A 14,571-nucleotide genomic window follows, 5' to 3' on the forward strand; every position below is an offset into this window, starting at 1 on the left:
TCACGATCTAAGTAGCGCTCACTCCTAATGTGTTTTCTAGAGGTTTTCTGACGAGTCAGGATCCAATGTAGTTAGAAAAGTAAGAGGATCGCAGGGGATCGAGTATGTCCTTTCCTTTAGAAAGCCAAAGCGCCGGGCGGAGCGAGTCGGGAAGGCTTGCGGCTCAGCGCGCATGCTCGCAGGGCTGGGCCCGAGAAAAGCGCCCCAGCCTTCCGTCCAGAGACTTCCGGGAGGCGAGAAATGGGCGGAGGCAGGGCCGGAAGCACGGGGGCGGGCGCCTGATGCTTCACCTCGTTCCTGGGCGCGGCGCTTCAGGCTCGGTTGGTGAACCGGTGATTCTGTGGGAAGTCTTATGTCTGGTTACACTGATTTCAAGATTTCCCTGCGGCTAGAAGTCGCCTGGGAGAAATCTGACACCAATCAGCAGGTGGGGCGATAGCCCCTGCGTTAGATCCTCCATTTACAGAAATTCTTCCCGGGCCTTCTGAGTTTGTTGACGACTTTTTGCTCCACCATTTCTTCTAGCTGCTCTGTTCTTAATCCTTTCGCAGCCGCCCACGCCTCCCCTCCCGCCGTTATGTATGACCGGGCTCCCCGTGTGCTTAGATTGGCTGAAGGTGGCAGCACTGAGGATCGTGTGGGTCCTGGATCTTACCAGGTTCCTTACCTGAAGCATCAGGCAACAGGTAAGAGGTAGAGAAAGGCAAGCCTTTTGTGACAGGCGCCTCACTTTCAGCCTGCCCCGCTCGTGTGTGCCTGAGTTCAACACTATAGTACAACTGCATACGTATAACAGAGTATGAAGTAGGCAGGGAAAATTCTATCCCTACATTTACAGATGGTAAACCAATTTTTCCCATTTCACTAAACCAGGAAGCGTATTCCCTTTTTGATCTTACAATGGTTTTTTACATCTTAGTTTAAATGCTGCAGATTCTATCTGGGATTTTGATTTCCGTGTCCCATTGACTATCAGTCAGTTCAGTCAGTCAGTCGTGTCCGCCTCTTTGCGACTTCCATGGATTGCAGCATGCCAGGACTCCCTGTCTATCCACAGCTCTCGGAATTTACTCAAACTCATGTCCATTGAGTCAGTGATGCCATCCAACCATCTCATCCTCTGCCGTTCCCCTACCCCCTTCAATCTTTCTCAGCATCACGGTCTATTCAAATGAGTCAGTTCTTTACATCAGGCGGCCAAAGTATTGGAGTTTCAGCTTCAGCATCAGTCCTTCCAATGAATATTCAGGACTGATTTCCTTTAAGATGGACTGGTTGGATCTCCTTGCTTTCCAAGGGACTCTCAAGTCTTCTCCAACACCGTAGTTCAAAAGCATCATTTCTTCGGGGCTCAGCCTTCTTTATAGTCCAACTCACATCCGTATATGACTATTGGAAAAACCATAGCCTTGACTAGATGGACCTTGTAAGCAAGGTAATGTCTCTGCTTTTTAATATGCTATCTAGGTTGGTCATGACTTTTCTTCCAAGGAGCAAGTGTCTTTTATTTCTTGGCTGCAGTTACCATCTGCAGTGATTTTGGAGCCCAAGAAAATAAGGTCTGTCACTGTTTCCACTGTTTCCCCATCTATTTGCCATGAAGTGATGGGGCCGGATGCCAGGATCTTAGTTTTCTGAATGTTGAGCTTTAGGCCAACTTTTTCACTCTCCTCTTTCACTTTCATCAAGAGGCTCTTTAGTTCCTCTTCACTTTCTGCCATAAGGTTGGTGTCATCTGCATATCTGAGGTTATTGATATTTCTCCCAGCAATCTTGATTCCAGTTTGTGCTTCATCCAGCCCAGCGTTTTTTGTGATGTACTCTGTGTATAAGTTAAATAATCAGGGTGACAATATACAGCCTTGATTTACTCCTTTCCCAGTTTGGAACCAGTCTGTTGTTCCATGTCCAGTTCTAACTGTTGCTTCCTGACCTGCATGCAGATTTTTCAAGAGGCAGGTCAGGTGGTCTGGTATTCCTATCTCTTGAAGGATTTTCCAGAGTTTGTTGTGGTCCACACAATCAAAGGCTTTGGCATAGTCAATAAAGCAGAAGTAGATGCTTTTCTGGAACTCTCTTGCTTTTTCGATGATCCAGCAGATGTTGGCAATTTGATCTCTGGTTCCTCTGCCTTTTCTAAAACCAGCTTGAATATCTGGAAGTTTACAGTTCATGTATTGTTGAAGCCTGGCTTGGAGAATTTTGAGCATTACCTTGCTATCATGTGAGATGAGTGCAATTGTGCGGTAGTTTGAGCGTTCTTTGGCATTGCCTTTCTTTGGGATTGGAATGGAAACTGATCTTTTCCAGTCCTGTGGCCACTGCTGAGTTTTCCAAATTTGCTGGCATATTAAGTGCAGCACTTTCACAACATCATCTTTTAGGATTTGAAATAGCTCAACTGGAATTCCATCCCCTTGACTAGCTTTGTTTGTAGTGATGCTTCCTAAGGCCCACTTGACTTCGTATTCCAGATAGTCTGGCTCTAGGTGAGTGATCACACCATTGTGATTATCTGGCTTGTGAAGATCTTTTTTGTATAGCTCTTCTGTGTATTCTTGCCACCTCTTCTTAATATCTTCTGCTGCTGTTAGGTCCATACCATTTCTGTCCTTTATTGTGCCCATCTTTGCATGAAATGTTCCCTTGACTATATGAGTCTCCAAATCACCTGTGTGCTTCTTACCACCTTCTGTCTCTTTGTAATCCTGCCTGCCTCACACACCTTTCCTGGAAACATTTACTAAGATAAAACTTTTATATTTGTTTTGGAATATCATTTTTTCAGGTAGATGCTTTCTATCTGACCATCACCATCTACTTGAACTTATTTAATGAGAGCTCCTTTATCCCACATTGCATAAGAAAAGCTTTACTCATTGAGAGGTGAAATGGGAATGGATAATTTAAGTACTTATTTGCTCTCATTTATTTGCAGTTAGTGGCTGGGGTAACTTTTAATAAGTAACATAACTTCCTTTCTGCTTTTTCTAATCTGATTTTTTGTGGGGCTTGCTACCATCCAAATTAAACTTTTTCCTTTTTAGCCTACATTTTCCCTATTCCCACACTATTCCTGTATTTTTGAATAAGTGCTAGGATCCATTATTCTGTTGACATGATTGATGAGATTAGGATGGTAGGTTGATTTAGGTTTCTTTGGAGTACTAATTTGTCTTTTGTCATTGTTTTAATCTTGAATTTTACTGCCTTTCAGCTTCTGATATTAATATCAGTGTTTTTGGAGCTTATTATGTGTATTTAATACAGCTGAGTTATAAGCATTACATCCCTACCAATTTATTAGCCACCAACAACCACCCAAAATGCTTACACTTTTCTATCTTTATTTTGACACAACTTACCACTCTTTTTTTTAGAGATGCTTCTTTCCCTGGTGTCTATAACATCTTTCTCCTGGTTCTTTTCATAACTGTTGTAACAGTGCCTGATACATGGTTGGGACACAATGAACATTTGTTAAATGCTGAATCAAAGCATCATTTTCCTCTCTCAAACCAATACTCCATCGTCTTCTTTAAAGATTTTTATTTTTCTAAATACCTTTTACATGTTTATATACTGTACTTTCCATCATTTGCTTGTTACTTTTCTCATGTTTATTTTCTCATTCAAATCCACAGCTTCAACTGCTATCAGTATTCTGATGACTCCCGTTTTACAGGTGTTTCATATCTCTAAGATGAGCTTTCTTCTGATAAGATCTTTTACTTTTTTTAGGCATCTCTACCTAAAGTGTCTGAACTTACCAGTTTCCCCAGAATTACTGGCCCCTTTGAAAAAAAATTCCTTATCAGTCAATTAGAAACTCTAAGCTTTGAAATTACTGTAGACTCCTTTTTTTTCCCCCTCTAATCACTCTCATTGATCTTAGGACCTATTGGTTCTTCTCTTTATCTCTCAAACTAGTTCCCTTTCTTCATTTAACTGCCCTTGACTTAGTTTGGGATTTGTTATTTTTATTTTGAAATAAGGGCTTCCCTGGTGGTTCTGAAGGTAAAGAATCTGCCTGCAATGCACGAGACCTGGGTTTGTTCCCTGGGTTGCAAAGATCCCTTGGAGAAGAGAATCGCAACCCACTCCAGTATTCTTGTCTGGAGAATTCCATGGGCAAAGGAGCCTGGTGGGCTACAGTCCATGGGGTTGGCCGAAAGTAGGACACAACTGAGCGACGAACACTTTTGTCAATAAAATATTTCTCATTTCCCTCCATTTCAGTCTCTAACAACATCTGTTTTATGTCTAATGTTATCTACACCTCCACCAACACTTAACCAACACATTAGCAATTCCAGCCTTGCATTGTCTAAATTCATGCTCACTCACCTCCATTCTTTTGTACCTGCTACTACCTTTGCTGGGTATGTTCTCTCTTCTTTCCTTTCTTGGCTAATTACTACTTATGTCTTGAGCCTCAGGTGAAGTTTTTCTCTGACTCCACTCTGTCCCAGGTCTTTCTTCTTTGACTCCTTAATAACTCAAAGGACTTTGGTACTGTATTGTAATTATGTGTTTACTTACCTGGCTGCCCCACTAAAGTGTGAGATTTTTGAGGGCAGTAACAAAGATCTCCACTGTATTAGTCTCAGTTTATAGCTCAATACCCTAACACCTAAGTGCTTAGTTACAAAAAAAATAGCAAGACAGTAATTCTTGAAGTAAAGTTTGAAAAGTCTGATGAGTTACACGTGTCAGGTTATAAGAGTTTTAAATTCTTCTTTGTGTGAACTCTGATTGGACATAAGTAAGGTTTGCGAGGTCCTTTTACTGCTTTGTAGAATTGTGCCTTGTTGACCTATGAAGGAAGCTAGGAAATTCCATTCTTGGGAACTTTGAGCAAATGCATCATATGGAATCCTGTTTTAGCAGTACTCAGCGGACATGCTAATAATAATAAATAGAGGGTATAGGCACCTCTTTAGTCATTTTTCTACCAGATTCCCTGGCAAGGTAATTGAAAGTAGCTGTTACTTCTTTCCTAGGTACATTCTGCTTTTCACTTCTTTGAGATCGGTAACACTGGGCTATAGAGAAGTATACACAGTTATTTAAGGGTCAGGTAAATTTTGTAGAGTATGATGTAGGAAATGTTGGGAACTTTATGTAATTTACTTGTTGCCTTGAATTACACAAAAAGAGAAACAACTTAGAGTCTTAAAACTTCAGAGGAACAGTGCAGATATTCTTTATTTCCAACCTTTCTCTCTTCATTACCATTCTTCACTTACTATACCCTGCTTGGTCAGTCCTGTAGTGTACTGTCTTCATATTTTCCTCAGGAAATTCTTTCCACATTAATTTGCAAACTTCATTGCTTTGACTTTTGTCCAGCTGATCAGGGAGACTGTTTTCTACACAGGATTTGCAGCCTGAAAGGAATAGGACTGATTTCATGATTCAGATTTCATGAGTGGGAGAGAGAATTGATATTCCAGATCCAGATTAGTGAGAGCTGCTCCTGATTTTCTTTTGAATTATCTGAGAAGCTAGAAAATCTTATCTCATTAAAGCAAATCTTTGCCATAAATGACCAGCCTAGTAAAATATGATAAAAACATAGTCCCTTTAATAATGGACAGCCCCTGGCATTATTGTGCTAAGGAATATTTCATTGTTTTCTGAGCTTGATTTACATAGTAAATGGTACTCCATGTTAAAATGTAATAGTTATCTGTATTGGTTCTCTATTAGTTATCTAAACTGGATAATGCTGGTTGTTAATATATTCTGTGCCAAATTTCTTCTTTTATAGGGAAGCTGTTAGTTTTATCTGCCGTAGAAGCATGAGCTGTCCATGGACTTACACTCCTCTGCCTATGTGCTGGTCTTACACTCCTGCCTATGTGCTTATGACAACAATAATGACTTTATCTTATTGGCCATTCGGAATTCAGGACACCATTTGAGGGAATGCAATTTATCTTTATTTAAGTTTAAATTAAAAAATGTGATTGCTGTAAATGTTGATATCCCTAAAGATGAGTATGTTTCAAAGTTCTAGTTATTGCTTTTATGTGAAGAATGCCCTGCTTGCTTTGTATCTGTAACTGTGGCTGTAGAACTTGTACTTTATCCCCCAGCTGCTCACCTTCTTTCTCAGGAAATAGACTGACTTTTATTGCTTCATCCAGTCTGATTTATTTTTTACTATTGGTGCCTCAAACTTAATATATCTCAAATTGAACTTATTCTTCTCAAATCTTATCCTCCTACATTCTTCATTTCTTCTTTCTAGCTGACAGTTTGATTTATCATTTGTTGTTGGAACTTCACATGTCAATATATCCTATGTCTCAAATCAAACTTTTTATCTTTCATTTCACCAACCCTAATGTGCCAGAACCCTCTACTCCTATATTTTATACCTTAATTATTGGAAACACTGTTTGTAATCTAAGTATTTGTTTATTTGTCTGGCTTTCCCTCTATCTGAGGCCAGAGTTTTAGCTTATCCGTTATTGCACTCTCATTGCCTCTCTCTGACACATCATAAAGCACTTAGTATTGCTGAATGAGTGACTAAAGGTGTAGTTTAGAATATCATCTATTAATTCAACATTTACTGTTTAGTGTGCAGGGCAGTATAATAGGGAGTCTGGGAATGTCCTGATTTTAGCACTACCAGTCCTGTGTCCTGGGCAAACTGAGACAGTTTGTCCCCATAACTGTCAACCACAGGTAAATAGGCATATAATTGTGAATAAAGCAGAAAACCCCCTTCTCTTATGGAGCTTGTTAGTAAAAACATTTTAATTTTCTTGTGGTTTTACTTGAGGTCAATATTTTATGTAAACTTTTAACCTATTGATGAAAGATTTTATGTGATTAATTGTGGGAAACTTCAGTGAAGATTTTATGAGCACTATCTCTTTTGAACACATGGGCTATTGGAGGTTTCCCCCCCTTTTATATGAATTTCAGTATTTTGCAATTCATTTTATATTTCTTTAGATAGACTCATTTAGAATCTCTGCAATGTTTTGATGACAGCTGCCTCAGAACTAGCCCTGAGCTTAGCTTTCTTCATTTTCATACCTGTCTCACATTATCCCAGTGTCTGTATACACCTAAATTTTAAAAAACATACCTTTAATTGTGAGATGAAATACAGAAAATCACATAAAATATAAACATACAACTTAAAAAGTGAATATGCAAAGAAATATGACATTGCAAAATTTTCTTTTTCATTCATAACCCATACCTTCTCCCCTACCAGTAAGCACTATTCTAATTTTTATGGCAATTACTTCCTTGCCTTTCTTAATGGATCATTGAATCATATTGATGAAATGATCCCTTTAACATAATGAAATGTCTCTTGTTCCTGGTATTCTTTGTTCTAAAATCTTGTTGGATTTTAATTTAGTCACACCAGGTTTTTTTGATGCATGGATGTATGATGCATCTTTTCTCGTCCTTTCATCTTTAATCTCTGTCTTTATGTTTTAAGAGGGTTTCCTATAGACACCATGAAGTTAGATGTTGCTTTTTTTTTTAATCAAGTCTGACAGTCTCTTTTAATTGGGGTGTTTAGACATTTTCCATTTAATTTTGTTACCAATATTGTGTTTAAATTTACTCTTAGAATTTGCTAGCTATTTTTCTCATCTGTTCTTTGTTTCCCTTTGCTTCTTTCCCTGCCATAGTTGAATGATTTGAGTTTTTAAAAAGATGGTTCTGTTTTTATCTCTGCTACTGGTTTGCTAGCTGTAGCTTTCTTTTATTTTTTAGTGGTTCCTCTAGGGTTTACAATATACATCTCTAACTTAACACTGTCTATTTTCAGATAATATTGTACCACTTTATGTATAGTATATGAGCCATACATCTTCTGTTTTCCTCATCTCATTCTCTGTGCTATTGTGGCTAAATATTTTCTATTTATATATACTGTAATGCCACAATAAATCAAAATTATTTTCGCTTAAAACAATTATTTTTTAAAGTGATTAGGAATGAGAAAAAATGTCTTGTTAACCCACATAAAAGTAGTTATAAATCATAATAAATTAAAAAGTAGTTATTAATCTCAAGTATACTTTTCATATCAGAAGTTTGCTTTGGGTCTTTTTTATATCCTCATGTTCATCTTTCTTCTATCTTGTTGAACATATGAAGAATATTTATAATAGATACTGTAATATTCTTTGTGCTAATTCCATTTTCTCATTTCAAGATCTATTTCTTTTCATTGACTTTTCTCCAGTTTATAGGACCTATTTCTCTGCCTCTTGGAAGAACAATCTCTGGTTGTTTGCACTATTCCCTTGATAAAATCTGTAGCTTGGTTTGTGTGTGCCTGTATGTGCGTTTCATTTGAAATCTGTACTTGTTCTTTGGTTGCGTACCCCATTTTGGAACATTTCAACTTCTGTACTGGATTTCTCTGCTCTATCAGACAACCCTTGTCTTTTCAAATGGACCCTGGCTTCCTTTTAAGGATTTCTGTTCTTGTGATCCTTGTGTGGTTTTTGTTTGTTTTTGTTCTGAATTGCAAATTCAAACCATCAGTCACTAAATTAACACCCAGAGTTTTAACGTCATTCATGAATTTTTTTCTAATCACCTCAGTGTAGTTGAGAACTTCCCCTCCTTTTGACCCCCTGGGCACTTTCGCACTTCAGATATTTTTACATGTTTTAAAATTATTTTAGCGTTTATAGCACTTAATGCTTCACTAGGTTGTTTCTTTTTAAGGGTAAGGTATGTATTATATTCACCTCTTTTGTGCTTCAGAACTTACACAAATAAATCTTGATTTCAGTTGCATTTTAATACATGAGGGCCTCAAAAAAACATTTCTGGTTTAAAAAATATATTTTATTAGTCCAGATTAGCAAGCTTTTAAACTGTACAAATTATTGCCATAAATCCTCGTAGTGTACATTTTCCTTAGGTGTACAAGATTTTCATGTTTTGAGTCCTCACTTTCATCCTTTTATTACCTGTTGAATATAGTTGCTCTGTTTTCTCTCATTTTTTTCTTGAATATCAATGTAACTTAAACTGTGTTCATTTTCTTGATATATTTCTTGAAAAGTTTTTATCAGCCTTTCAGCAGACTAAGTCTGTCTAATAAGTTCATTTACTGAGTGTGGCAGTAATGTCAGTAATCTTATGCTTATATCTTGTATCCAAGAAATACTGAGTGCCAAACATGCACCCAAGCAAGGAAGTGAAGATGAAAATGTTAGTCACTCAGTCGTGTCCAACTCTCTGAAACATTATATTAATTACTTGCTGTAAGCTCACTTTAAATTATTTCTGTCTAGGCTCTCTCTACAAATTCATATATGCTATTCGGTATAATTAATGAAAATGGAAGTGTTAGTTGCTCAGTCGTGTCCAACTCTTTGCGACCTCATGGACTGTAGCCTGCCAGGCTCCTCTGTCCAAGGCATTTTCCAGGCAAGAATACTGGAGTAGGTTGCCATTTCCTTCTCCAGAGTACCTTCTCGACTAGGGATCAAACTCAGGTCTCTCGCATTGTAGGCAGACTCTTAACTGTCTGAGCCACCAGGGAAGTTATATAATTAATAGGTTTCTTCAATATATAAAACTGTGACCTTCTGAGGGTGAAAATATTTTGTCAGTTAAATAGAACTTCCATTTTCATCCCAACCAAATATGCTTAGAAGAAAAAAAGCTTCTGTTTTCTTTAGGTATTTTTTCTTTTGCTTAGTAAGTTCAATTCTATAGGTTCTTAATTTAATATATATTAATATTAATTCCACTCTTACATAGAATTTTTAAAATGCAACAACTTCTGTGGCTAGACATTAGTTCTGATAATATATAGTCTCAGCAGTTGATGTACCAAATGATTTTATACACTTTGAGTGCTTTTCCTCTGAAATCATTAGAATTCTGTCTTATCTGCCAATGATATGATTTTACTTATAGGTGGCTATGCACCATTCCTGTCTTTGACTGCCAGGGAAAGTACTTTTACTGTCATCTCTAACACTGAGAAAGATGTTCCAGGTCCAGGACACTATAATGTTTCAGAAAAGCAGGTAAATTTACAGCAGTCATTATAATTGTCTGAGTTAATAAAAATCATGCTTTCTTCCTCTAATAGACTAATGTGTCACTTGCCATATTATATTTTCCCTTTATATCATTTTCTTTCACCTTTCAATCTGTATTTTGCAATAGAATAAGAGAAAAAGAAGTGTGTTCAATGGTAATTGTCTGGTGGGTGTTTTTCATTAGTGTATATAACCTATAGGACAAAAGCATTGTCCTTGAGATTCCTGAATGGGAGAATAGGGCTACTGAATTAATTAAGGCCCATGAAAGTTGTACAGATGGTCAAGATACGTAAAATAAGAATGACATCAGGGCGCAGGAATTGGTTTGTCCTCTGTACTCTAAAACTGTAGCTGTGGCCATTGTCTCCTATTTCTATACTGTCTCAAGAGTCTGTGACCAGAAAATCTTCAATGGTTCATTTATGTTCAGAAACAATGTTTTTTTTTTTTTTTTTAAAAAGTTTATTTATTTATTTGGGATGCACCAAGTCTTAGTTGCAGCATGTGGGCTCTAGTTTCCTGACCAGGGATTGAACCCTGGTCCCCTGCATTGGGAGTGCACAGTCTTAGCCACTGGACCACCAGTGAAGTCCCAGAAACAATGTTTTAATTTCAGTATTTTCATAATCATTGACATCAAGTTTTACCCTCTTCACATACATTTTGCACTCAGTCAGAAACAGTATTTTAATTCCAGTATTTTCATAATCATTAACATCAACTTTTACCCTTTTCACATACATTTTGCAGTCATAGTAAGTCCTACCTGACCCAAGAAGACCTATATCTCCCCTGTTGGAGACCCAGATCCAATTGCTGATGCATTAATTTTTGTATTAGACTTCTGAATTATTAATAGCAATGTTTTCTACCAGTTATGGGGTTTCGGTTGCAAGCAGTCAAATGAATTTTTAGGACAGATACTAGGTTTCTAATAAATTTATAGGTAAGGTACTTGGTTGGCTCATAGACTTAAAGGAAGAATTGTTCAAACAGGTCTTTAAGAAGGATAAAGTGAAAATGAAAACTGCTAATTCGTGTCTGACTCTTTGTGACCTCATGGACTGTAGCCTGCCAGGCTCCTCTGTCCATGGAATTCTCCAGGCCAGAATACTGGAGTGGGTAGCCATTCCCTTCTCCAGGGGATCTTCCCAACCCAGGGATCAAACCCGGGTCTCCCACATTGCAGGCGGATTCTTTACCAGCTGAGCCACCAGGGAAGCCCTGAAGAAGGATAGGACTAAGACAATTCCAGGTATTTCAGTAGTAAGAACTTCTGCATTATTCAGTGGCAAACTTCCATTAGATAACGTAATTCCATAACTTCCTTCCACTTTTTTTTTTTTTTTTATGTCTAACAACACTAAAGATGAAAATTCTCAGTAGGGAAGATCTGGTCTGGTTTTATTATGGACCCACACCTGTGATTCCTGGGTCAGGGGTTCCTGTGTTTGGAAGTTCCTTTTAAAACATAAAATACAGTAGGTTTGATTGTCCCAAGAGTGGTAAATATGCTATTTTGAGCAAATAATAGAAAGGAACCTGGACAGAGGAAAGCAATAGATTTCCATTACGTTTCATGTTTTGACTGCCTAGTTCTCCTCTCTCATGCACATGACATATACACACTTCTTCCTATATATGTAATTTTAAAAGTTCAGTTATTTTATGTATAATTTAATTAGTGTTTTGCTACTACCTTTAAAGATGGTATTACAGTGTCACTGCTAAATGAATCCTGGATCTTTAGATTAAGACTACTTCTTGTTCTTGACATTCCTGTTTCATTACTCTGCAGTTTATAGATTTGATGGTATACATAACATGAGCTTTTATAAAGAAGTGGTTAGGAGTGTGGGCTCTGGAGCTAGACTGCTGCTGCTGCTGCTAAGTCACTTCAGTCGTGTCCAACTCTGTGCGACCCCATAGACGGCAGCCCACCAGGCTCCCCCCTCCCTGGGATTCTCCAGGCAAGAATACTGGAGTGGGTTGCCATTTCCTTCTCCAATGTGTGAAAGTGAAAAATGAGAGTGAAGTCACTCAGTTGTGCCCGACTCTTAGCTACCCCATGGACTGCAGCCTACCAGGCTCCTCTATCCATGAGATTTTCCAGGCAAGGGTACTGGAGTGGGGTGCCACTGCCTTCTCTGCTGGAGCTAGACTACCTAGACTCAAAATCTGTCTCTGCTTACTAGCTGTGAGACTTAATCTTAACCACTTAGTCTCTTCAGGCCTTTGTTTCTTCATCTATTAAGTAGCAGCAGTAATTTGGTATGCTTTTTTTCCCTAAGGATTAAATATATTAATAAGCATTTAGAATAGTATCTTAAAGTACTGAAGGTTGGCCTTCAGTAAATTTTAACCATTATTAGTGTTGCCATTTTACAATAGAAAGGGGAAAGAAATAGAGGGAAAATTAAAAAAAAAAAAGTGATGTATGAAGCAAGGAAATATAGGTAAGGACCTGTTCTGTTTCTGGAACTGAACAAAAGGCTGTAGCTTAAGATTTTTCCATTACTCATTGCATGTCCCTTTAACAAGAACTTTATCTGCTGGAGTTCTAAGCCTAGTGAGATGAATAGACTCTTCAGATCTAAGGTGTCTGAGTTCTTGGTTCTTAGGGTTGCTTTTTGTCCTTTAAATAAACTTGCTCTTAGCATTTTCACCAACAGTTAGAAGGCTCTGCAGGGTGTCCCCATCTTCCATCCTACCACACTCCTCCTGGTACTCATTAGTCCTATTTTTCTGTCCTAGTCAGGACAGAAAATTAATTTCCCCAGTCAATACACAAACCTCCTTATTTTGTTTTCTGCTTGGTAGGAAAGAATGTTGAATGATCACTTGGTGGTTTCAACTTCCAGTTCAGGGGAACATGTCTTGCTTTTCCACGAACTCTTAAAATGTCCAGAAAACTAGAGCCTAGAGCACAAAAAGCAAAACATTACATAGTGGGACATTAGATGTAGTAATTAGAAGTGTCACTCCTGCTTCTACTCCCTGGCTTACAGCCCAGACCAGCATGGGTCTGTGGGCTTGCTAGTTCTGACAGTATTTCCCTCATTAAGCCTGATATGTAATTCTAGTATTCAAAGAGGGAAATACAGTAAAAATACGTAATATGTAGGTTTCAAACTTATCAAATGTGATAGTTACCAGGATGTTGGAGTGTTACTTTAATACTGATTTTATTCAATTCTCTTGTAAAATAATATAAAGTACAATTAAAGTAAAATTTTATTTTATTCCTAATTGGGTACATTTCTTAGATTTCAAGAGTAAGAAATAAGGAAGTGTGCTTTTTTGTGAAATGGATGATCTAAGAAAAAGTTCTAGTATTCTCTACTTTTCTCCTTAAAACTGTAAACAGATGCCTGGAAAATATTGATTTCCTTGCTTTAAAAAATGATTTATTACTTATTTAACACAGTTGCTGTTAAATTTTGGAGTTTTAAGTTAAAGTCTTGTAGAACTTTTAGAAGTTCAAGAAGTGTGAATTTATCATACTATTTGAAAAATAAGTCATTTCATTTTAAACAACTGAATTAGGAAACATGTTTGTAATGTGACATAGGTTACATGTTATGTAAATAATGTATTGGATAATAAAGGGGTAATCTTACTGGAAATTAATGCATATATTTGGTAATTTATTTTTATACTTTTCTTTTGGAAGCATAGATTGAAATGTTGCTTTCTATGGGCAGTTAGTAAATATCATTTGAAGACTTCAAGTGAAATGTTAAAAAATCCAAAATGTGGGTTGTATTTGTGAGGGCCTGCCTCCACTGCTAAATGTAGCAGTAGAATACTTGAAGCTTTTATGAAAGCAGAAGATTTAGGAGTTGGAATTTTTTCCCCCTATTTGGTTTTCTCTATTGCTCTCTTCCTCTTATGGTCATTTCACTTTGGCTATGGTTGAGACCATTATTCTAAAGTTGGAGGTAGGGCATAATTTTTGCTTTTATAGCTCTTGGCCAGTTATAGGCAAAGCAGTTTCCTTTAGCATATCTGAAGTATGTTAATTTTTTTCAAGAGGAAAAGAAAAGTAGAAAAGAACATGAAGGAAATTTACTCTGTAGAAAAGAACGCAAAGAAAATTCAGAAAATAAAAGTAGAAGAACCAAATTTACAAAGTGCAAACTTCTGATCCTTTGATAATTAACCTATTAAGTCACATACTTTGTTTTGTTCATATCCTATTTCCTAGGATGATTCCCATTCCAAAAATTCAGTACAAATTTCACTGTTTTCTGGTTGTGTTCTAGCATCAGACCTGTTTCTGCAAGGTAGATACCATTTTGTTCCTTCCTACATGAGAATGGCCCTGGAGAAGGAAAACTGGCAACCCACTCCAATATTCTTGCCTGGAGAATCACATGGACAGAGGAGTCTGGTGCTGTTGAGTCTGTGGGGCTGCAAAGAGTTGAACACGACTGAGTGACTCACACACACACAGAAGAATGGTTCTAGCTATGGGGATCTATTTCCTGTGCCTAGAGAGTTTAGGTCTTAT

General features: G+C 37.5%; 1 protein-coding gene across 3 annotated transcripts in view; it reads left to right on the forward strand.

Moving 5' to 3' along the window:
- Positions 1–279: 279 nt before the first annotated feature.
- Positions 280–14,571, forward strand: part of STPG2 (sperm tail PG-rich repeat containing 2) — a 619,397-nt gene continuing 605,105 nt past the window's right edge. For all 3 annotated transcript variants that reach the window (XM_043871451.1, XM_043871450.1, XM_043871449.1), the window contains exons 1-2: positions 280–686; positions 9,928–10,040. In XM_043871451.1, the coding sequence (XP_043727386.1) occupies positions 578–686; positions 9,928–10,040 (222 nt within the window). In that variant the 5' untranslated portion in view covers positions 280–577. The remainder of the gene's footprint in view (positions 687–9,927; positions 10,041–14,571) is intronic.

Source organism: Cervus elaphus, chromosome 17 (assembly GCF_910594005.1).
Source record: "Cervus elaphus chromosome 17, mCerEla1.1, whole genome shotgun sequence".
NCBI classification, from domain to species: Eukaryota; Metazoa; Chordata; class Mammalia; order Artiodactyla; family Cervidae; genus Cervus; species Cervus elaphus.